The sequence below is a fragment of the Solea solea genome, chromosome 5 (assembly GCF_958295425.1).
Source record: "Solea solea chromosome 5, fSolSol10.1, whole genome shotgun sequence".
Classification (NCBI taxonomy): Eukaryota; Metazoa; Chordata; class Actinopteri; order Pleuronectiformes; family Soleidae; genus Solea; species Solea solea.
The window spans coordinates 7,995,969-8,021,719 of NC_081138.1; the positions used below are offsets into that span (position 1 = coordinate 7,995,969).

Sequence of the window (25,751 nt, forward strand, 5' to 3'; positions counted from 1 at the left end):
ATATTGCTCCGGTGATGGGGAACTGTGCTCATTGTGGTGGCGGTTGATAAGCTGCAACATGTCGGTTGTGTTGCTCGTATGTCTCTTGCAATATTGCTGTTATGGTCTTGTCTATATGTTTCTGTATAAGGTCCAGTTAGTAGGGTGGCCGTGTCTCTGCCATTTATAATCATATCTCGTTAACTGATGCCTATGCCACTATCATCCATGACTGTTGACGTTTTTATTTTAGACATAAATATACAAACAAAAATGAGTGATGGCCTATTAGTGCCACTGTCGTGCATAAACATACTTTACATAGAGCTGAAAGAATAATTCACAGTTTTTATTTTTAAACAAACATGTAGTAGGGACAGCGAATTCTCAAGCCATCTATGGATGACTCATGTTATGTGTATTTAAAGACATTTAAAACTGCTGAAGACCTCTGTTATATATGACTTACAGTGGAGAGGAAATTGAAGACAATGCTGCGCTCTCTCACTCACTTTGTTAGTGGATATTAAACATACATATTATACATTTTTGTGTGTGTGCTTAATTAGTGAAATAGCATGAATAAACAATGACATGAGACTGTGACACAAAACACAAAACACAGGGCAATCACAGTCGGGTTGTGTGTGGTTGTGTATGTGTGTCACTGAGTAGCAACAATATAAACTGTGACGATATAATAATAACAACAATAATAAATAAATATAATGACAGTGAGTACACACAAGTACTGTATATGTAATAATAATGATTGTTTTGTATTGTGTAAAATTAAAAATACACGTGACATAAACTGTTTTTTTTTTAGTTTTTACATATTACATGTTAACAAGAAATAAAAAGATCATTAAATGAAAAAGAATATCTCATCAGGTACAGGTATATAAAACAAAATGAATGAATTCATGTGTTAATATTGTTTTCTAAATAATAGTACCTCCACATTTTGTGAGCTTGGTGTGCATGCTCCTTGTCGTTCTTTCGAGACCAGGGGTGGCACATTCTTGTTTTGGTCAAAAGAGTCAATGAACAAGACGTTAACAATGGAAACTTGCTTAAGGCTACGGAGGAAGTTTGCCTGTACAAATTAAGACTCAAAGAATACAAGGACATACAAATTTGGGAAGAAATCGCAGCTACTAGAATGGAATGTCAGATTGAGTGCCATGGACCTTCATGTTAGTATGAAGGGAACTGTGGCCATGTGCATGCATGTGGAAAAGTTCCATGGGGCACCCCATCCTTCAAAAGAAGGGAAAATATTTAAGAATCAATTTACTGATTCATTCTCATGAAATTAGCTATTTATCACTTTGTATTATCATTGGTAAATAACTTAATAATTGATAAATCACATTGCCACATTAATAGTTAGCTTCAGTTGAATAATATGGAGTTCTGTGAGCAAGAGGTTGACAATATTCACTCTTGTGCAACAGTAATCAGAAGACATCAAAGATTGTATTGTGAGGCGATATTATGTGTGATGTCGCTAGACTGCCGGCCACTGATCGGTCACAGGAAGAGACGTCCGACACAAGGATCAAGCCTAACAATGCCGAACTGTAGATCAGTTAAAAAGACTTAACAATCCTACAAACGTGGGTTAGTCTCCAACAATTACCAGGGAAATGTCTCAATATTTAACAGAGGAGTCTGGTGTATTAGGAACAGCACTGCTGATTGTGACCGTGAGCGGCATCATGTGTCAGACAGAGTCTGTGCTCCGCTCATGGAGGAAGTACTGAACAAATCTTATTAATTAACTGATTCTAATGATTCAGTTACACTGAAAACAACTGCTTTACAAGTCACTAGTTACAAAGTCACAGCAGTTTCATGCAGCCGTGCAGTGATGACTTTGCCCACGTTGAATAGGTACTATTTTGTAGAGGCGAGGCGAGCTGGGACCATAGGTGGAAAAGTGTGAAAGATGGAGGATCTTGGGAGTCTAAGTTTTATGGCCCTCTTTCTCTTTAATCAAAGGGCCATGTTGTTATCTCTTGGTCTTACTTCCTCTATATTCGAAAATATATCTGAGTTTTTTTTCTGTCAACCCTTTTACAATACTAGATAATCAAACAGTATTCTGCTGTTTTCTTCCGCTGCATACAGCTATGTATGCACAGATATGTACGTGTGAATTTGTGTCTGCATGTTCATTTTTAAGCAGCGCAGAAGCCAAACAAACACAGCATGTGTATATCTGAAACAAAGTCAAAAGTCACCCCCCCACTCTCTTAAACCACAAAGCTGTTAAACAAACAGCAATGCTAAAATGCTACTGATGATTTCTATTTCTATTTTTTACAGTTTGTGCTTAATGAAGCATTTTAAATATAGGATTTTTCTCTCTCAGAGCCAGTGATTTTGACCATTATCAGGCTATTAACGGCTCATCTCTACCTACAGGTGCATCAAATCATGTGTTCTTTGCTCCTTCATCCGTTCTGAATGAATTTTATCCCTTTCTTTTGCGGGCATAAATGGTCCAGGAAGTCCATACTCACCCACTCTGATAATACAGCCCTGTAAACAAGGGTCTGTCCTCTTCCCCCGCATTCATGCCATTCTGTGTTGTCTCAGTCACACATAAGTTCATCCTCAGTGCAGCTCACATTCCCGGTAAGCAGAATTAAATCGCTGATTCTTTGTCCCAGTTTTCGAACATTCATCGCACCCCAATTACACAATTTTCAGCTCCATTAATCAAGGGATCCACAAAGTCGAAGACTCTTGATAGATTCATGAGAAACAACCATTTTTTTGGCCTACTTAACATGTGAACTACATCTCAGCAACTCCATCATCTAGTCTCACTGGTCATCCCAAGCATATCAGTCGTACATCCATAATAATCTTAGTCATTTCTGCTCAGCTCAGTTCAGTCTGTGCGTTTGCATGCATGTCAAAGACAATAATTTGGTTTTCGTAATGTCATGTAAGTCACAAGTTAGTCCGACTAAAATAGTCCAATTACTCCTGCACGTATATGCTTAGTCGGACTGGAGTCGGACTTGCAAAGGAACGCACACACCCAACGTTTACTACCACACACACACACACAGAGAAAGAGAGAGACAGTAAATAGTGAACAGTAACATCTGCAGACAGATGGGTGTGTGTCGCCCTGAAGCAGGGTTCTGAAACAGAGGCACATTCATCTGAGGAGCTGGGGAGAGGAAGGATGTGTGAAAGAATGACAGAAAAGAAAGAATAGTGAGGGAGAAGGATCAAATGAAGTAGGAAGATAGAGTGTCTCTCTTCTCTCTTTTCAATAGGATGCATTGTTTGACCTGTGTGCACATGTATAAGTGTGTGCGTGTTTGTTCCCCCTGCTTGAATAGGCCAGAAAGAGCAATGGCTCTGACTTTGCATACTGATGCTGCTCATAAATGGAGCTTTTCTAAACAGCTGCACCACAACACTGTCATTATGTCATTAATCCAGTCACTGCCGAGAGAAATAACTTCATCACGACGTTGGCACTCACAGCTATTACATACATTTTGTCTTTTGGTGGAGAGGCAACTCTTTCATGCTTGTGTGTTTTTCAGAATCATTGTTTGATCTGTGTGTTTAGTGTTCGATTGTTATATTCTCCTTGCAAAAATTATGTGATGTATGAATAATGTTGTTGTTGTGTGTGTGTTTGTGTGTGTGTGTGTGTGTGTGTACATATGTACGTGTGTGTGCGAAGGGAAAAGTGCACCTGGAGCTGCGTCTGAGTGAAGTCATCACAGACAGTGGAGCCATCAGCCATAAACTAGCCACACGGTGAGGGCTACACACTCACACACACACACACACACACACATACACACACACACACACAGCACTTGATTTATTGTCTATCCTCCTCATGAGGCTCACAGGGTGATGCAGCCTTGACACGGGGTGAAAGGTGGGATACAGGTCGCCAGTCCATTGCAGGGCCAATATATAGAAACAAACCATTCACCCTCACATTCACACCGACGATGTGTCCACAAGTGTGAATGTGCATGTTTTTGGACATGAGGAGAACATACAAGTTACTACTTAACCTTTTCTTTTTTAAATGCTGCTGTAGTTCTCATTACTTTGTATTGCAAAACAAGCGCCTCTGTTAATCTTCCACTATTATTAGTGCAATGCAAACCCAGCATCTATGATAATTGTTTGTGTTTATCATAGATGCCTAGAGTGCTTTTTGCATTGCAAAACAAGCATCTATTGCTATTGTTGTGCCTGCTTAGCAGTACAAACCAATGGAGAACTCCAGTAGTACTGGAGCTGTTCTAGACAGCTGCACAACTGTATAGTGGGAAAAGAATAAACTTAACATATGATATTTCATTCACTAATGACATTAATAATCATCACAATCCCATCTGCTATTATTATGTGTTGGGTCATTTGGAGTGGGTATGACTACACTGTAGTTTTCTTTTTGTGTGACGTGTAAAGTTGTTTTTGACAGAATATGTGGGAGCAAGGAAGAAGCACATTTATCTCATAAAAAATAAAAATAAAATAAAAATAAAATGGAGCTGCTGCTCAGCACCACTGTCTGGAATGTCAGAGCGCTGGATAGTAGGAAAAGCTCAGTTATATAAAAAGGCTCACTCGACAGGAAGTGCTCTGGCATGAGTGACGCTGAACCCAGACCACTCCTTAGTCCTTATTCAGAACATGTGTGTGTGTGTGTGTGTGTATGTGCGTGGGTCGGCGGCACATGGAATGACTAGTGGTGCATCACTGTGACACATAGGAAGTGATTCGTTCTTCTGAGTGTCCTGTCCTGTTTGAGGCCATGAATGAATGAATGGAGACAGAAAGAGACTATGGATGACCATGGTTATTATAGTATTACTAAATAGTTAATACCTTAACTATTTGAGAAGTATGTTTGGACAGAATGTTGGATCAAGTAGGACACCAAAGTAATTTGATGTCATTTGGTTCTTTGAATAAATGATTTGTCTGTGATGCTGTGTTTATGGAAAACCTTTCCTTTTCTTTTTTTCTTAAAGATAAAAGTTGTTCAGGGAACCTTTTGTTTCCAAGATGAATAAGGACATAAGCACATTGAAATAGAATGTAAATAAAGGCACAAATAAATCAATTACTAGAAATGAAATTAAAAGTCAAACTAAAAAATAAAGAACACATATGTGGCCTGTGTTTATACAGAGATCTGTATGCAGAGGTTTTTCTATCATGCATCATTCACACCCATCATGAGCTGCCAGGAGCATATTGGGGTTAACTGTTCTGCCCAGGGACATATCAACATAGACTAGAGCAACCTGAGATGGAACCCCCAACCTTCTAGTGGGAAGTTGATGACCTGTTCTTTCTACTTAGACCCTGCTGTCCTGAATATTTCCCACCATGTTTAGAGAGAAATAGATACTGTATCTCTGTTAAAGTGGAACAGCTCCCCCTACAGTTTTGGAGTAAATATTTTTATGACGCCACCGTAAACATCCATGCATCCATCCACTGCTGTCATGAAAGCTCACTGCTGATGCTCTGCCATGATGAACGGTTACAATCATCACAATGACCCCAAAGCTGTTCAATGGGGTAAACATAAACACACTGCATAGTTCTGCTTTAAGCTGCTAGAAGCTCAAATTACTTATCCACTGTTACTTGAGGTAAAGTGGATGATCCAGTAATCAGAAAGTCTGTAGTTTGATTCGTCTATTTTAAATGTTCATGTTAAGTGTCTTTGACTAGGGCACTAAATATAGAAACTTTGAGTAGAAGCTAAGTTCAGAAAAGAGTCAACGAAATGTGGTCTATTAATGCTGGAAATAATGCTAGGACATGTTCTTGTTCTTGTTCTTCTTCTTGTTCTTGTTCTTCTCAAATTGCATATTTTTTGCAATTACTTGCATGCAATTAAATGATTCTGTCTTAAAACTAGCCCCACTTAGTATATTCATTATCTATATTGATATTTACTTGCATATGCATGTGCAGTCATTAATGTCTGCTTTATGTGCGTCCTAACAGAGTGTTGGAGTGCCAAGGTCTTCCAATCATCAATGGCCAGTGTGATCCCTACGCTGCCGTTTCCTTACTGGGACCTTCAAGGTCCTGATTTCACCAGTCACATTCCGGATGTGAAACTTCAGATCAAAATGTGATTTCCTCCTCCATTTGTGTTGTTGTCTCCACAGGTCAGATGCCAAGAAGACCAAAGTGAAGAGGAAAAACAACAATCCACAGTTTGAGGAGGTTTTCTATTTTGAGGTAAATTTGATATTATTTTTTATTCAATTTCTTTAACATGAAGTCATTTGCAATAGTCATCTTGCTTTACTTGAGTAATGTCGTATTATTCAAATCACTTCCTGTGTGCAGTGTGGAAATGAGATAAAAACTCATCCATAGTTATATTTAGAAACACAGGGCGGGAGTCGTGTAGAGCTGATAAGCATTGAAGATGGTGTGAATGTAGTAGTAGTTTCAAGTATTTTTTAGACATTCTTTTTTATTCTATATTTTATATAGAATACACTAGTAAAACGGATATGTTCCTGTTCCCAATCAATAGAGAGATAAGTGCACTGCAAACATTTATCAGCCATCAAATGCATGTAAAGAACCAGCATCGGCCGGTCGACCTCACATGGTTAACCCAGCTCACCCTCACTTAGTAACTCAGTGACTGCACTGCGCCTCCAGAACTCTGCAGGACAAGAGTATGATTGATTCAGACTAAAGCAGCAGACAATCTGACCCATTGATTTCTGCCTGACAGGATCTTCCCATTTATTCTCAATGTGCTGCTTTCTGCCCTAAAGCCTGGTCACACACCAACCACATGCAATCATGCTGCTGTCATGTGTTTGTACTTTTTGTGTATTGACTCTGTGGGAAATGGAGCAGCCTTGCATTCTCAAAGTGTCGTCTCGTTGATTTAGTCATTCATGGTTCATGGACTCTGAATATGATGCGGTTTGAAGCTTTACAACCTCATTCATAAATCATCACCAGAGACACCACTCATTTGCTTTTAATCCTGAATCCATATCTGGATCACCACCATAATGCCATATTTTCCTGCTTGGGCCATAAGCTACACTCAATCACTCGTTGTCTACTGCTTTATCCTCCACAGGAGGAGGGGAGATCGGATCCAATCCCAGCTGATATTGTAATGATTTTAAAGGATAAACTGACGGAACCAAAAATGAGTGGAAATCCTGATTGTTTTTGGAAAAAAGGAGAAACTAATTTGTTACTTTTTATTCTACAGATGTAGATGTGATTAGTTTCAGCTAAAGTTCTGCCATCACAGATTTTACAGGATGCATTTGAAACTGATTTTTCTATACATGGCTTTTGATATATCTTTACTATGTCTCCATTTCTAGGTGACACGTCCTTTAAGTTACACAAAGCGGCAGTTTGATGTTGAAGAAGAGGATGTTGACAAACTGGCGCTGAGGTCAGCCAGCAACATCAGGATCACTGCTGAACTTTGTGTTGTTGAGTGTGTCTGCTGTGTTTTCACTGTGTTCTTGTGCGTTGGGTTCAGAGTGGATCTGTGGAACGCCAGCAACCTGAAGTTTGGGGATGAGTTCCTTGGAGGAGTGCGGGTTCCTCTGCGAGTCCTGGGTCAGGTTGGAGTTCATGATGCATGGTGAGAGAAGTACCGCTGACGCATCAAGTCATTTACTTTCCAGTGTGAAGTAATTGGGTACATGTTTTTACTGAAATAGTGTAGAAAAAGGATTGTCCTGCAAAGAAGGTGAAGATGAAGATCATGTAGAGACTACAGTGTTTTACCCAGAAGTCTACTGATCGAGGTTTTGCACTTGATTTGTGATACATGCTTGTTCTTGTTCAGGTACTTTCTCCAGCCGAGGGAAAATGGAGGGCGGTCAGTGAAGGTGGATGAGCTCGGCTCTCTACGTCTAAACATCATTTACACTGAAGACCATGTCTTCCCGACGGAATATTACACCCCTCTCAGAGATCTGCTGCTGTTCTCTGCTAACGTAGAGGTACAGTCTGTGTATGTTTATGTGCCATAGCTCTGCTCACACATGCTGTCCTCGGTACTGTCTTTACTCCTCGTCTTCTCCGTACAGCCTGTGTCGGCGTCCACCGCTCACATTCTGGGGGAGGTGTGTCGAGAGAAGCAGGAGGCCGCTATCCCCCTTGTGCGTCTCTTCCTTCATTACGGCAAGATTGTGCCTTTCATCAGCACCATCGCTCAAGCTGAAGTCAACCGCACACAGTGAGTGTCTCACTGTTGCATATTTTCCCTTTAAACGGCAGCAGAAATCAACTACACAGGCAGTAACTGCTGATTCAGCTGTGCAGCTTTAACATTGTTGAAATATTTATATATTATTTCATATATTTTATCACAGATTAATCGTGGGAGTAATACACAACTTTATATGGACATCATGGGGGCGTGTGTTCATAAGCCACATATTAAGGCTTTAAAAAAACGTGGGTTTTTTTCGTCTTTGTATGTGTTGTTGAGTCAAAGTTAAGATTAATTTTAGATTGCGTTTTTAGTAGTGATATAAAGTAGCAATAACTGTGCACAAGTCACAAAATAGACCGTATTTCTTTCATTTTTGCTCATAAAAACGAGCCAAGTGAACCTTGAACTGTGACATATTTCCAAATGTCACTAATTCAATCTGATTTTAAACATTTTGACTACTTTTTGCCCAGGTGTGTTTATATAGATGTGTTTATTTTCATCAGATTGCCTAGATTGTGCTGAAAAAAAAAAATATTTATGTTGCACATTCCTCTGTATATACTGTATGTTTTTTTTATTATTATTTTCAGTGTGATAATTTTTTTTATTCACCCAATTTACATTTCAAAAAGTTGTTCTTTTAAAATATAACAATATAAAATATGAATATTTATTTCTGGTTTATGTTTATAGCGACATATACAACAACATAGATAGTACTGCTAACCGTTGTCCAATGCATGCACCGTAGTGTTGTCTAGCAGATGTTAATTTGCAACATCTTTATAAGAACAGAGACAGAGATGATGGTCATAATATAAAAGTAAACTAAGTAAAGTAAATGCACTTTTAAAAACATCACATTTGACATTACATCCAAGGACTAGACATGCTTGCAGGTGTGTCACTTAATCAACCAAGATTTGATAGCTCTCTAAACATGTGTGAAGTTTGCAGCTGATTTCAGTTAGTAAGTTCCAAGATTTTGCTTCTTTTACAAAAAAAAAGCTCTCTGAGCAAATAGATGTTTAGGAAAACCCATCAGACATAGAAAACAAGCACTAAAAACACTTATTGATTCTGAAACCATAGACAACCATATAAACAATTTATATATCAGTAATAAATATTTAATTTTGTAACTTTGACATGAAGTTAAGTTATCGTTCTCTATCTGTGAAATAAATATTATGTGTGAAAATAATGTTTTCTATAGTGTTGTATGTTGTGATTTAAGGCTGCAGAAGATTTTCAGAATTTAAATGGACTTGCAGCATTCAGAAGATATTTCTATTATTTCAAGTGACTGTATTGAGTCGCTTAGTATTGTAATTGGACAATGACAATGTATATAATTTACATTGAGTAGTAAATTACTGTTTATTTTTGTAAGTCTGGTCGCTGTCTCATTTTGAGACTCAAATTGCAGTTTTAGTTTGATGCTGAAAAAAACATTCTTCCTTTGTCTTCCAGGGATCCAAACATCATTTTCCGTGGAAACTCACTCACTTCTAAGTGCATTGATGAGACAATGAAGCTAGCGGGAATGCACTATCTCCAAGACACCCTCAAACCCATCATTGATGAGGTATAATAATACACTCATACATACAGACTTATCAGTAGTATATTCACTTTCTGCCAATAAACCCCCCTCATTATTAGACACTGCACCTTAAACTCGACCCACGTGTCACCTTAAAAGATATTTTGGGAAATCAGTTGTTGATTAATAACAATTGTGTGTGTTTTTGCTGTAAATCTTCATAGATCTGCACAGAACACAAATCCTGTGAAATTGACCCCATCAAACTAAAAGAGTCAGAGAACCTGGACACAAACAGGGTAAGAAAGATGAGTAACTGTTTGTGTGGTTGCTGTTTGTGTCGTCTTCTAACACCTTTGCCCCGCCTCTCCTCCCCCACCTCACCACCTCAGGAAAACCTTCGTCAGTATGTTGACCGAATTTTCGACGTCATCACCGCCTCTGGCGTTCGCTGTCCCACCGTCATGTGTGATATCTTCTTCTCCTTGAGAGAGTCTGCTGCCACCCGTTTCCAAGGTAACGCTCGTCCTGAACAAATCTCACGACTAAGACGGAGGAAAAAAAGAAAGGAACTTGCTTATAAGGAACAGGGAGCAGACAAAAAGAACACGTGTTCAAAATATCCAAGAATACTTCTTCTACAAATACACTGGCTGGCCAAAAAAAAGTCACCACCTAATATTAAACACTCTGATATTTTGTTGAACCGCCTTTAGCTTTGATTAAGGCACTCACACTTTTTCACCAAGATCTTGTATTGATGATGGGAGAGTCGGGCCACTGAGCAAAGCCTTCTGCAGCACATCCCAAAGATTCTCAATGGGCTTAAGGTCTGGACTCTGTGGAGGCCAATCCATGTGTGAAAATGATGTCTCATGCTCCCTGAACCACTCTTTTTCTTTTTTATTTTTTACCATTTTCTGAGAGTGTATAGTTCACTCTGTGGCATGTACTATACTGCCTCATGCTGGCCACCATAGAGCACTGCAGTAACAGTAGGAGTGAGATGCAAAATCATGATAATGATTTGTTATTTACATTTCATTTATGTCATTTATGTCAGATTAATACGGTGGCCCTGAAGTGCAAATCACCACCACAAATAGGAAACACAACAACATCTATCTATACATTTCAGGAACGTCTGACTGTGACTCACATATCTATCGAAACGATGATCCGACTGATTTCAAACCTGACAGGTGTCTTGTTACGGGCACGAGTAAATGCAGTGCCAAGTTTGACATGGTTTGGATGATGATAATGCAAAAAAATATTGGTAAAAGAAGCACACATTAGCTTTCACCGCTCTGCAGCCACTCCCTCTCTCACACAGCACTGTGAGGGAGACGAGGCGCAGTGAAGCTGAGGCAGCACTCAAACACACCAAACTAATTACTAAAAACACTAGTACTGCATTAGTTAACTTAAAACACAACAGCATTAACTGAAAACACAACGACATTAAGTGAAAACACAACAGCATTAACTGACAACACAACAACATTAACTGAAAACACAATGACAAAAGCAGAAAACACAACAGCATTAACTGAAAACACAACAACATTAACTGAAAACACAACAACAAAAGCAGAAAACACAACAGCATTAACTGACAACACAACAACATTAACTGAAAACACAATGACAAAAGCAGAAAACACAACAGCATTAACTGAAAACTGAACAGCATTAACTGAAAACACGACAAAAGCAGAAAACACAACGACAAAAGCAGAAAACACAACAGCATTAAAGGTGACATAGACCGGAAGCTCCAATTAACGCTGCGTTTGTGTGTGTATCTGCGTCATTACCTCGTTTATGAAACCCTAAAGTTTCAGAACAAACAGTTCAGCCACTGCTGAGAAAATAGTGTTGTATTGTTTTCCTGGGCTCTGCGAAGCGGATCGACACTTCCTTAATTTGATGTCGTCATCAGAAATCCTCACCACCGTAGCGCCTCCCGGTGCGGGCACTAGTCCGGGCACATCCGGTTGCGTACATTCAACCGCAGAAGAAGAAGAAGAACTAGTCTCGTTGTAGCTGCTGAGATGCAGAGCATCCACCGTGCCAGAGGGGGAGCTGTGTATCTGAGAGCTGGCCTATCTATTACGTCACTTCCAGGTACCTGGCCAATCACAGGACAGTAGGAAAGCTCTCGTTGGCTGGCCAATCACAACAACTGTTTGGTCTGAAACAGCGCGGCTGACGAGAGCGTCAGTGAGGAGATATTTTGATCGGCTCGTTTGCAGCGATTAGGAGGATTTTAATCATGAAAACAAGTTAATATATGTAAGTAGACCTCCATAACTAACATATATGTGTGATACAAGCATTCTATGTCGCCTTTAACTGAAAACACGACATGAACCTAAACACAATAACATTAACCTAAAATCAACGACTTTAACTGAGAACACAACAGCATTAACACCTGAACACCGTCTACTGTAAATGCTTTTAAATAACACATTTAAGTATACATCTATACAGCTTTGAGTACCCATTTCTCCCTTAGAAATAGCATTTTTTTCTAAATGTTCTACATCCTTCAGATGGACAATCCAGAATGACTACACAACTGTTGGTGAAAAACTTATATAAGCTAACATTTCAGTACGTATCCCTGTTTTTTTTCTCTGCTCTCAAGTTGACCAAGATGTGCGATACACAGCAGTGAGCAGCTTCATCTTCCTGCGATTCTTTGCTCCAGCCATTCTCTCCCCAAACCTTTTCCATCTACGGCCACACCATTCGGTGAGTCACACATTTAAAAACTTCAACAAACAGCAGCCAACATGTCATGCGTGTGATGTATGTGTTGAAATCTTTCACTTATATTTAGGTACTGCGTTTGATGATTTAACATTTAGAGAAAATACAGATATACTGTTATTTTTGCTGTCTCTATAAACAATTCTGTTGGAAATAAAAATATTCCCAGATTTAAATTATTTTTCTTCTCTTTATCTCAGTGAATGGAGCATTTTGTCAAGAAAAAATGTCTTTATTTTCATATATAGCACGCTGTTTTCTAATATCAATGAACAGTTTTTGTTGAGTAAAGTGGGATAGTTAATCTCTCTCGATATATCTGTGAAATTAATACCTAAATGTAATTTATTTCTTAGGATCCCGCCACCTCCCGAACGCTGACCCTCATCTCAAAGACGATCCAGACTTTGGGAAGTCTTGCAAAATCTAAATCTGTGAGTTTCTCTGGGCAGACAGCATTTTTCTGTTTTTCAGTCCTGAGATTTAACTACGTTTCATCTGTATTCCATTATTATCACAACTTGCTAATACTTAAAAAAAATTTCTTTCCATAACTTTGATTCCTTTCAAGGCCAATTTCAAAGAGTCATTCATGGCTGCGTTTTATGACTTCTTCAATGAGCAGAAATATGCGGATGCTGTGAAAAATGTGAGTATTAGGTTTCTTTCCTGCCTGTGTTCAATAGATATTTTTGAACACATGATTAGATATTGTTACGAATACTAGATACTGTTTACGAATTAATCACACAATCGCGACTCATTACAGAAAATAAATACTTATTTATATAAAATCATGGAATGAATGTAGAATCAACATAAAAAGACTGCTTTCTTTAAACTTTAAACACAGTTGCTCTCCTGTGAAGTACACATTTGGCATCTTGATGTTACATGGTAGTAAATCTTTACAGAGAATCAGAAAAATACAACAGAAAAAAACAATTGACACAGATCAAAAGTGAAAAATGATTTTGAAAAGAACCCAATGAGGGTTAGAGGAACTTTGATTAATGACACTGTTCACTTCCCTCTGCAGTTTCTGGACCTGATCTCCACCTCTGGCAAATGGGATCAGAAGAGTATCGAAACACCAATCATGCTCAAAGAAGGGTATGGAACCAGTTTACTGTTCACTAATACCAGTGGAACCAAAGAGTCCAAATCCAGATATACCCAAAAAACAATTATTGGGATTTTAATTTGAGATATTGAAAATATAAAACTATGGCTATTACTTTTTTTTATACAGCTAAGATTCTTGAGTGAATGCAGATAAGAGCGCTGGTCCACTTTAAACGGACACAGCAACACTTTCAGTGGCATAAACAGTGACATAAAGACAGGTTTGATAGATTTTTTTGATAAAATGTGACTGTTTATAATATATTATAATATAATAATAAATGATACACTGTTGTCTGTGCTTATGCGCCAAGCAGCAGCTTGTAGTGTCCGTAGTCCTGCTGGAGGACAATGCTCATGTGGGCAGTGACAGCATAGCCTGGAGGGGTGTGATTGGGAGGAACAGCCTGACCGATCTGAACCCGAGTGGTTTCAGTCATTGGGCTTGTTGCAGTTTGTCCATAACAAACACCATGTTGGAACATCAGATGGTAGGCCCAAATGTGTAGTGACGGTCTGCTGGGAATGCCTGGTGGAAGAACCTGTCAAGATGGTCTTCACCTTCACATTTCCACCTTCCAGCTTTGAATGAGTATGAATGGGCCATGTTCCACTCTGCTATTGTCGAGGCAGCTATTGCGAGCTGCTGCCACAAAGTTGCTGGGTATCGTGGCAGTAACCCCCAGACACCAGAATGAAGAAGAAGCCTACAAGGCATGGCTGGTCTGTGGGTCTCTGAAAGCGTAGACAGGTTGAAGCTCAGCACCTCCAAAGGATGGAACGGGAGATCGAAGATGTCTTTCATATTTCTTTCACACATTGTTTTTCCAGGTTTATGATAAAGAGAGCACAGGGAAGAAACCGGTTTGGAATGAAGAACTTCAAGAAGAGATGGTTTCGCCTCACCAACCATGAGTTTACGTACCACAAAACCAAAGGTAAGCTTCAATTGTCTAAGATCTTCTCACAGTTATAGCTTGTGTGTCTGTGTGTGTGTGTGTCTGTCTGTGTGTGTGTATGTGTGTGTGAGAGAGACAGCAGGAGGCAGAATCTGCTGACTGTACATTTATTCGTAGCCTGAAAACTTTGTACACCCAACACATGTGGTTGAGATAAAGTTATTGAGCAATCAGTCAAGTACGCTTTATTTATTTTGTACCTTTCCATTCATATAAAATGCAACGCAAAGACCGAATGCCAGAATCGATCAGACATGTTAAAGGAGCTGAGGAAACACTGTCTCACCAGTCTGCAAATAAGGAAACAGCAGAGTTAAGTTTTAGACAGATAAACATATAATAATGAAAAGAAATTAAATTAATAAATAAACAAGATCTCTCTGTCTCTATGTTTTTGTTTCTGGATTATGAGCCTCTATGTTGTACTTATTTATTTTCCTTTTTGATGTGTTGTGTGTTGGATTGGAATACTGCCACCACTGTTAAGTGTTTGTAAATCTTCTGAATGGATAAAAATAAAAATACCCGTGTCTGACATGTGTCCTTTTCCTTCTAGGTGAGGGAGCTCTGTGCAGCATCCCCATAGAAAACATCCTGGCTGTAGAGCGGCTGGAGGAGGAGTCTTTCAAAATGAAAAATGTGAGGACCCCCTTATACTCCCATGGAAGTCTTTGGAGTAGAGGTTTACCCAGTTAACCAGTATCAGTATTCAGTAGTAGCCGATGGTTGTGCTGCCTGTTGTGAGTAGATTCATGCATAGAGGCTCCACAGGCATAGTTGCTAATGGCTAGTAGCACGCCTTGTACAAATTATGGGCCAATGGCTATGTTTGCTAAAATATGCTGAACATATGTGCATGTGATTCAAGGTTAATGTGTTTGTCACTCAAGCCATATCCATGAAAACTCACACAGAAGACACAATAGCATTAATAGGATGAGTTTAGACACAAACACAAAACAAGATGACACATACACTGTTAAAATTTCACTACATAAAGACAAGGCATATACCTGTACTCAAGTTAATATACTGCCGTTTTAAAATAAATAACAATCAATAAAGAGATGAGTAAAACCTGTAGCTTGACTACAGGCTCTGCAGAGTGTGATTTCTTCTTATGATTCATTACTGGAACAACTGTTCAAAAGACTGCAGGAGTGCTAACAACAGGCCTTGTTGAGCTTTAAAGGAGCAGCTCTTGTCATTTCAGCTCTTCTGCAAACACACATACAGTAAACTAACCAAATGCTTGCTGCTGCTGTCCCCCTGTGGTAATACATGCTACTCATTAGGTTATTGCAGAAGTGTGGAAATACACTTACCTTTTATCATTCACTGATAAAACTTTGTTAATAATAAATACTTTATTAATCCACTTAGGGAAATTATTCTCTGCATTTGACCAATCGTGGAATTACGAGCAGTGGGCTGCCACACTGAGCAGCGCCTGGGGAGCAATGGGGGTTGGGTACCTTGCTCAGGGATACCCCAGCCCTTTTGACCTGGTGGGTACTTGAACCGGCAACCCTCCGGTAACAGGCCAAGTTCCCTTTCCACTTGGCTATGGGCTGCCCCCCATTGCTCACTTTTGTGTCTTTTTAATATCGTCATAAATATTGTTATTGCAAATTTTCGTGGAATATCATGACATTGGCTAACTTTTATGACTTCTTTTTTCGAGGCTATTGGCCAATTTATTGACTATCTTATTTTCTTTCCTATTTTTACCATCATTCGACATCTGCTTTTGAAAGTTAAATTATTAGAATTAGAAAATCAGAATCTCTCCTGCTTGTATTTAGATGTTTCCCTCACTCACTGTTCTTCCCCCCCCCTCCAGATGTTCCAGGTTATTCAGCCAGAGAGGGCGCTCTACATTCAGGCCAACAACTGTGTGGAGGCTCGTGACTGGATTGACATTTTGACAAAGGTCAGCCAGTGCAACCGCAAACGCCTGAGCACCTACCATCCGTCAGCATACCTCAACGGCCACTGGCTCTGCTGCAAGCTGTCTGCAGACACAGCTCCTGGGTGTACGCCCTGCACTGGGTACATGACTCAGTCACAATAATCCAGCATCAGGTGCGTTCCCTCTGTTTCCACTCACTTATTTTTCTGTTTGCCTGTTTTTTTCAGCAGCCTTCCAGCAAATATTCAGCTAGATGTGGACGGAGACAGAGAAACGGAGAAGATTTATTCCCTGTTCAACACATACATGACCAAACTGATCAAGATGCAAGGTGTGTATGTGTATTGTAACAAGGAATAGGTGGAGTCTCGGACTGATGCTTCACAGCTCCTTTATTTACTGATGACATTTGACTGAAAGACTGTGAAAACTATAAAATGTATACATTAACCAACACACAGTAAATGTCACAGAATGCTTTGTAAAAATACACCAGTGTGGTAAACATCATGTCAACCCTGCAACAGCACAATAACAGCAGCGTCCCTGTCTCTGACTCTGTCTCTGTCTCTGTCTCTGACTGACTGTGCTGCAGAGGCGTGTGGCAGTAAATCCGTGTATGATGGTCCTGAAGAGGAGGAGTACTCCAGCTTTGTCATCGACGATCCTCAGGAAACCTACAAAACCCTGAAGCTGATCGTTTCAGCTGTGCAGACGTTGGAGCAGCAGCACACCAAGTACAAACGAGAAAAGTTTAGGAACACCAAGATTGGCAGCCAGTATGTGGTTTGCATTTCATTTATACTTTCATGTCAGATTGAGTGTTTTCATATTGTATTGTTTATCAGTAGGTGGTACTCTCATCTCTTGTATGCATAAATGATGCTGGAGGTTCAGTGTTGTAGTAGCATTTGATAAGATAAGTTAGAATAAGGTGATAAAAACAATAATAATAAGATATGATATATTAGATTATCATAACATAAGTGAGAAATAATCACTTAAATAACAAAAACATTCTGTGACTCTATAATCAAACAAACACCATTGTCACAACCGAACAAGGACTTGAACCCAATAGCACGACTCAGAGACAACTTCCAAAAATATTCCAATTTATTGGACAAAGTAACAAATAAAAATCACTCTCAAAAGGAGGAAAAGTATCAACAGAAAATCACTCTATCGAGGAATCACTAGATAAGCAAAAGGCAAAAGTAACAAATTATAATCACTCACTGGGAGGAGACAAAAGGTCTGGGCAAGGTGCCAAATCAAAATCACTCTTCACGAGGAAAAAACTCTGATGGCTCAAAAAGGGACAAAACAAAGTAGCAACTAAGAAAAGCAAAAACCTTACAAACAATTGACGTGGCATGGATTGGCGTGGGTTCTCTGGCATGACAGACAAGACGAACTGACACAGGGTAAAGGGAAGCACAGGCTATATGTGAACTCAAAGTAATGGGGAACAGGTGGAAACAATCAGGGCGGGGAAGATAATCAGACTGGGGGAAAACTACAGGGGAAGGGCAAGTTAGCTAAAACAAGAGGAAAGAGAGATGTCAAAATAAAGCAGGAAGTCACAAGACAAAAAATAGAAGGCAAAACTAAACATAACTTAACACAACTTTCTAGATATGACAGTACCCCCCCCTCTAGGGACGGCTCCTGACGGCCCAGATAACTGAGGGTGGCGTCTGTAAAAGTCTGTGATGAGGTCAGGATCCACAATAAAGCTGGCAGGAACCCATGATCGTTCCTCTGGACCGTAGCCCTCCCAATCCACCAGGAACTGCCTGCCCCGGCCCCTGTTGCGCACAGCCAGCAGAGCCTTGACTGAGTAGACAGGACCGCCGTCGACCATCTGGGGAGGTGGAGGGGGTACGGCCGCGGGCACCATGAGGCTTTCCTTAACCGGTTTCACCCGGCTGACGTGGAAGGTGGGGTGGACTCTCATGGACCGGGGCAAACGCAGACGGACAGCTGAAGGGCCGATGACCTTGGACACTGGGAAAGGCCCCACGAACCGTGGAGCCAACTTCCTGGAGGCGACTTGGAGAGGCAAATCCCGCGTAGAGAGCCAGACCTTCTGGCCAGGCTTGTATACCGGAGCAGGTCGGCGCCTCCGATCAGCAGCCCTCTTCATGCGGTCCACACTGCGTAGGAGGGCCTTACGGGCAGCTGCCCAGATGCGGTGGCATCGTCGGACCATGGCATGGGCCGACGGGACGATGATCTCCTTTTCCGTCTCCGAGAAGACAGGGGGCTGGTAGCCGAAGACGCACTGGAATGGAGACATGCCAGTGGCCGAGGTGAGAAGAGAGTTGTGGGCATATTCCACCCACACCAGCTTCTGGCTCCAGGAAGCCGGATTCTGCGACACCAGGCATCGAAGACATGTCTCTAACTCCTGGTTGAGACGTTCCGTCTGGCCGTTGGCTTCTGGGTGATAACCAGAGGTGAGGCTGACGGTGGCTCCAATGAGCTTGCAGAACTCTTTCCAGAACCTGGATATGAACTGGGGCCCCCGGTCTGAAACAATGTCTTTGGGAAAACCATGAATACGAAAAACGTGAGTCATCATAATCTCTGCCGTTCTTTTGGCAGATGGAAGCTTGGGTAATGCTATGAAATGAGTCATTTTAGAAAACCTGTCTACCACTGTGAGCACAGTGGTGTTCCCTTCAGAGACCGGGAGCCCCGTGACGAAGTCCAGTGAGATCTCAGCCCACGGACGAGTGGGAACAGGGAGTGGCTGCAGCAACCCCATCTGCGCTCTGGAGGAGGTCTTGTTGCGGGCACAGATGGAACACGCCTCCACATACTCCCGAACCTCCCTCTCCATGGAGGGCCACCAAAACCTCTGGGAAATGACGTACATGGTCCTCTTAACTCCTGGATGGCAGGTGAGCAGGCAGGTGTGAGCCCAATGGATCACCTGTGGACGCATATCAACAGGGACAAACAAGCGATTCTCCGGACAACCACTAGGTGTCGGATTCTCACCATTAGCCTGCTTCACCTTAGATTCTATCTGCCAACTCACCGCTCCTACCACACGGTTCAGTGGTAGGATGGGCTCCGGTTCCTTGGCAGTAGGCTCGGGGTCAAACAGACGGGACAAGGCATCGGGCTTGGTGTTCTGGGACCCCGGCCTATAAGACAAAACAAAGTTAAATCTGTTAAAAAAAAAAGTCCACCTGGCTTGGCGAGAATTCAGTCTTTTTGCTTTGCGGATATATTCCAGATTCTTATGATCTGTCCATACAATAAATGGGTGCTGTGCACCCTCTAACCAATGTCTCCACTCTTCCAAAGCTTTTTTCACTGCTAATAACTCACGGTTCCCAACATCGTAGTTTCTCTCTGCCGGCGAGAGTTTATGAGACAGGAAGGCGCAGGGATGAAGCTTGTTGTCCTTCTCAGAGTGCTGGGAGAGTACTGCTCCCACTCCATTATTGGAGGCATCCACCTCCACCACGAACTGCCGGCTGGGATCAGGAACAGTGAGAATGGGGGCAGTGGTGAACCGCACTTTGAGCTGTCTGAAGGCCTCCTCAGCTTGAGGGGACCACAAAAAGGGAGACTGAGGAGAAGTGAGTGCATGTAGAGGTGCAGCTGTGGCACTGAAGTTTCGGATAAACCTCCTATAAAAGTTAGCAAATCCTAAAAATTGCTGAACCTTCTTGCGGTTATCAGGTGTTGGCCACTGAGCCACAGCGCTAACTTTAGCCGGATCCATTTGCACCTTTCCAGGGGCTATGATGAAGCCAAGGAAAGATACAGTGTCGGCATGGAATTCACTCTTTTCTGTCTTGACATATAATTGGTTCTCCAGCAATCGCTGGAGAACCTGCCGTACATGATGCACATGAGAGTCTAAATCTGGGGAGAAGATCAATATGTCATCTAAATACACAAACACAAAGTGGTTCAGGAAGTCTCTCAGTACATCATTGATCATTGCTTGGAAGACAGCAGGAGCATTGGTCAACCCAAACGGCATGACTAGGTACTCGTAATGACCACTAGGAGTGTTAAAGCCTGTTTTCCATTCATCCCCCTCTCTGATCCTAACCAGATGATAGGCGTTTCTGAGGTCTAATTTAGTGAAAACCTTAGCCTGCTGAAGCTGATCAAAAGCTGATGACATTAGTGGCAGAGGGTACCGATTCTTAACAGTTATGTCATTAAGTGGTGCATAGTCTATACATGGTCGAAGTGTCCCATCTTTCTTTTCCACAAAAAAGAACCCTGCCCCCGCTGGAGATGAAGAGGGGCGGATAAGACCAGCCTTTAATGAGGACTCAATATATTCAGTCATAGCCTTCTTTTCGGGGCCAGAGATGGAGTACAGTCTACCCTTAGGAATAGGGGACCCTGGGATCAAATCAATTGGGCAATCATAAGGCCTGTGGGGAGGAAGGGAAGTTGCCTTCTTTTTACTAAATACCTCGCTCAACTCGTGGTAACATCTTGGGACTGAAGTCAGGTCAGGAGTTTCAGAGTCTGTGACATGAACAGAGGCAATGTTATCACTAGTTTTCACATTATGACAGGACTTTAAACACTTGGTTTTACATTCTTCTGCCCAGTTCAAGACCCTCCCAGTACTCCAGTCAATGTGTGGGTTATGTTTCTTCAGCCAGGGAAAACCCAAAATGAGAGGATACTGGGCAGATTTATATAAATGAAATCGCATAAGTTCATAGTGGTTATCAATGATAACTGTGAGCAGTTCAGTCTTGTGTGTCACTCGAAAAATCAGACTACCATCGAGAGCGCTGGCCTCTATAGGCTGAGATAATTGTTCTGTCTTTAGCTTGAGTCTCATGGCAAAATCCCAGTCCATGAGACTTTCATCAGCCCCCGAGTCAATGAGAGTCTCCAAACTAAGTGTGGTGTTGTGATGCCTCACCTTAGTCTGGGTTAAAGCTCGAGGAGGGAATTCCGTGGAGGAGAAACGTCTCCCCAGTACCCCCCTGTCGACTGATGAGCCTGTGCCTTTTGCCGGACACGCTGCTAGCAGATGCCCTTGCTGTCCGCAATAGAAGCACCTGCCTTCCTGCAGGCGACGACGGCGCTCCGCTGTGGACAGTTTGGTTCGCCCCAACTGCATGGGCTCCTCCACCTCCTCGGAGGGCCACTGCCTCGGGGTAACGGGTGATGGAGCACGTGAGGAGCTCCGCCAACTGGGTGTAGTGACAGCAGCGCGACCCTGATGACGACCAGCTGTAGAGGCCATTCGGCTTCGTTGTCGCTCCTGTAAGCGGTTGTCTGTTCTTATGGCCAGAGTTATTACTGAGTCTAGATCAGAAGGCAAATCTAGGGGCACTAACAAGTCTTGAATTTGATCTGAAAGTCCCTTGAGAAAAACATCATACAGGGCCGTGGCATTCCATCCGCTATCCGTGGCTAGGGTGCGAAAGCGGATAGCATAGTCCCAAACAGAGTCTCTATTTTGTTTGATGTTGCTCAACTCACGTGCTTTCTCTCGGTCGGATGAGAGGGGATCGAAAGCCTTCCTCAGAGCCTGTTTGAACTCCTTGAGGGATCCACAGATCAGTGAATTCCGAGACCATTCAGCCGTAGCCCATGCCCTCGCCCTCCCGGTGAGGTGGGAGATCATGAATGCCACCTTGGATCGTTCCGTAGGAAAGGCTGAGGGCGAGTGTTCATAATGCATATCACAGTCCACAATAAACGGCCGACATCCTCCTGACTCACCGGAAAACTTTTCTGGGGGGGAAAGGCGAAGAGCCGTGGCATGGGGAGCTGAGATCGATGACGCTCTAGCATCCGCCGGAGTTGGCGTGGTCATGGTGTCTGAGGAAGACGTGAGATGAGCAAGGACTTGATGTACTTGGTTTGCCAGGAGGTTAACTTGGGTTGTTATAGAGGCTTTGAACTCCTCCTGACTTTTAGCCACTCCCTTCACACCACTGTGCAGAGAGGCCATGTGCTCCTCCTGCTGAGTCAGGCGGGTGTTCTGGGAGCGAACAGCCGCTGTCAGTTGTTCTGAGTCGGCTGGGTTCATGCTGGTCAGTTCGTAATGTCACAACCGAACAAGGACTTGAACCCAATAGCACGACTCAGAGACAACTTCCAAAAATATTCCAATTTATTGGACAAAGTAACAAATAAAAATCACTCTCAAAAGGAGGAAAAGTATCAACAGAAAATCACTCTATCGAGGAATCACTAGATAAGCAAAAGGCAAAAGTAACAAATTATAATCACTCACTGGGAGGAGACAAAAGGTCTGGGCAAGGTGCCAAATCAAAATCACTCTTCACGAGGAAAAAACTCTGATGGCTCAAAAAGGGACAAAACAAAGTAGCAACTAAGAAAAGCAAAAACCTTACAAACAATTGACGTGGCATGGATTGGCGTGGGTTCTCTGGCATGACAGACAAGACGAACTGACACAGGGTAAAGGGAAGCACAGGCTATATGTGAACTCAAAGTAATGGGGAACAGGTGGAAACAATCAGGGCGGGGAAGATAATCAGACTGGGGGAAAACTACAGGGGAAGGGCAAGTTAGCTAAAACAAGAGGAAAGAGAGATGTCAAAATAAAGCAGGAAGTCACAAGACAAAAAATAGAAGGCAAAACTAAACATAACTTAACACAACTTTCTAGATATGACAACCATCTGTTTCTTCCACAGGGAGCACCCAATAGGCGACAAGAGTTTTCAGTGCTACATCCGCCAACAGTCCGAGAGCTCCACCTACTCTATCTAGCCTTTGACTTGCTTTGGACTGGGCGGGACATGTAGATTTTTGCAGTGTCTCAATGCTACAACAAAAGACCTCCTACCAGCAAGAACGGATCAAGATGAACAATTGTGAAAGGACGGAGGGAATACGACTGAAGAAAATCGTCACACCACACATCTGTTTTGTGAACGAACATTTTCACTGTACATTTTTGACAGTGACCAACACGCACTTTAATTGTCTTCAAATCTGTGGAAGAACAATGCTCATTTAATCAGTTTGATTTGTTTTTTTCTCATTGTAAAGGTTGTTCAAACGTTCTGTTTTATTTCACGTCTCACAGATCAAACTGTAGAAGGAAAGGACTTTCATTTTGACCCCATTTCTATTTTTTTGTATTGTTTTATTATTCATGTTATTACTTTTAAATCATTTTGTCCACAACCTCCTCAGGAAGGCTGTGAAGGTCAACAGAACACAAGAAGGGAGTACCAGGACCAAACACAGCCCAAACATGGCTTGATTGTGTATCAATCCTTGTCATCAGTGTGTAAAATCATGCCCTGTGTGACCAGGAGTGGGTTTACGAGGGATAGCTTGTGTTTTTGTTCTGCGCACACTGAGTCAGATAAACCCGTGGGTGCTTTATTTGTCTCACTCTACACTGAAGCATGGCTGAGTGTTTGTCGAGTTTCAAATTCTGCGAAAGTACACTGAATAGCTCATGAAGCAGAACTATTTCTATGAGCTAAGAAGTTAGATTACATCCAAATGTTAAAATGTAAACATTGGTGCATAAGCACATAAAATGTAATCTATAAACACAATTTGAACCAAATGTGCTTACAATACCGGTAGCTCTGTATATTACTATTATATTTAGCTGCTCTGCAGTAAATTCTGTCTTTATCTACAACTTTCAGTTTTTTTAAAAGCATTTTTTAGAAATATTTAAACTAAATTCCTGTTCAGGATAAAGAAAAAAATGTTATTTACAAATACGAGCAGAATTGCTTGGGCATATTTTTCTTCAAACCAAGTTGAACAACATTAGGCTGTATTTATCTTTTATCTGAGATAAAGCGGTAGAAGTTGGATGAATGGATGGATGGATGGATGAATCTTTTCCTGATATACATTTAAAGGGCTAATTTCTGGGGTAATGAAAAACAATTCATACAATCAGGAGATTGTACCATTTTTGAAGTGAAAGATTTTACAAAATTTCAAAATGAAGTATGATTATTTGTTCTTATCTCTGCCAAAAGAAAATAATATCACCTAAATGTGACACACTGGACCTTTAAGGAAGGGATCACTTGTAGTATAATAATATATGAATGAACAAATGTATTCCTATTTTAAGTGGTTGTGATACTTGTACCTGACGTCCAGTAAATTGACTCAAATAAGAGCAGCATATGCAGAGATGATGAAGGCCCGTGTTTGTGGAAAAATCCCAAAAATGATTTCAGCTGTCACAGAAACTGTTTTATTTCTACGGAAGAGTGTTAGGGCCACAAGAAGAAAAAAATGAAAGAAAATAGCATTCAGAATTTATTTTTTACATGTGGCCTGAATACTCTTTCATATATTTCCGATCATTAACACTGATGTTTTGTTGTTTAAGATTCACTTCTTGTGATTAATCAAACATTTAAGTCAGTCTTGTCTCACGTTATGATTGTGAAATGGATATTGTGTTACTGAGTGTGTGTCGCCCAGTTGGCTGCCTAATAATGTAGTGATGTTTCGTGAGCTAGTTCTATCTTAGTATGTGTAGTTTCAAACTTCTTTGTATGTGTTCCGCGAGAAACTGCCTGCTGTGAATCTGAATTGGTCAGCAGTTCAAGGTACATCGTTCATTGTTGTGGATCATTGTCATTGACATCCAGGTTTATCAGCACCTGACGAAAGAAAGAAAGAAAGACGAAAAGCAATGGTGTCATTGTTACTGCCTCTGAATTGTCAACTTTCCTAAAGTTCATACATACATTCTGCTATGAAATGACAATAAATATCACGCTTAGGGATGAGAGACAGAACTGTGTATGTATGTATACACTGCCTAGGTAAAAAGTGTATATACTTACACACTTGTGTAGTTGTCTTCATCAGAAGTTGGTGACATTTATTGTCATTTCATAGCAGAATGTTCCCCTCAAACATGAGCTGAGCTGGTGGGGTCATGGCTGTTACAGTAATAGAAACTCCTTTCTCCGCCTCAAAGCTTTCACATAAATGACTTATGCAATAACCGTGTTTTAGCATGCAATAATATGAACGATCCCAAGTTAACGACACACATCTGCAGTCAAAAAGCCTTTTCAGATAAACACATATTATAAAGGGAGAAAATTGTATTTTGTACAAATATCTTTAAAGTATTAAACTAAACCAGTTCTTTGTGTACATAAACAGCTGAACGAATGATGAACATGTGATGTGTGTGTTTTTTTTTTCCTGATTAACAAAATG

At 41.2% G+C, this 25,751-nt stretch overlaps 1 protein-coding gene across 2 annotated transcripts in view; it reads left to right on the forward strand.

The window, feature by feature from the left end:
• rasa3 (RAS p21 protein activator 3) overlaps positions 1–25,710 on the forward strand; it is a 45,835-nt gene extending 20,125 nt beyond the window's left edge. Inside the window, exons 5-24 of one of the 2 annotated variants that reach the window (XM_058629393.1) lie at positions 3,701–3,777; positions 6,007–6,087; positions 6,174–6,246; positions 7,374–7,447; positions 7,538–7,642; positions 7,850–8,006; positions 8,094–8,242; positions 9,698–9,812; positions 9,995–10,069; positions 10,163–10,286; positions 12,427–12,533; positions 12,908–12,985; positions 13,123–13,200; positions 13,591–13,664; positions 14,508–14,614; positions 15,192–15,274; positions 16,479–16,687; positions 16,775–16,878; positions 17,143–17,326; positions 23,222–25,710. In XM_058629393.1, coding sequence (XP_058485376.1) covers positions 3,701–3,777; positions 6,007–6,087; positions 6,174–6,246; positions 7,374–7,447; positions 7,538–7,642; positions 7,850–8,006; positions 8,094–8,242; positions 9,698–9,812; positions 9,995–10,069; positions 10,163–10,286; positions 12,427–12,533; positions 12,908–12,985; positions 13,123–13,200; positions 13,591–13,664; positions 14,508–14,614; positions 15,192–15,274; positions 16,479–16,687; positions 16,775–16,878; positions 17,143–17,326; positions 23,222–23,297 — 2,130 coding nt within the window. In that variant the 3' untranslated portion in view covers positions 23,298–25,710. The remainder of the gene's footprint in view (positions 1–3,700; positions 3,778–6,006; positions 6,088–6,173; positions 6,247–7,373; positions 7,448–7,537; positions 7,643–7,849; positions 8,007–8,093; positions 8,243–9,697; positions 9,813–9,994; positions 10,070–10,162; positions 10,287–12,426; positions 12,534–12,907; positions 12,986–13,122; positions 13,201–13,590; positions 13,665–14,507; positions 14,615–15,191; positions 15,275–16,478; positions 16,688–16,774; positions 16,879–17,142; positions 17,327–23,221) is intronic. The other variant, XM_058629394.1, reaches the window with a different exon arrangement.
• The last annotated feature ends 41 nt before the right edge of the window (positions 25,711–25,751 follow it).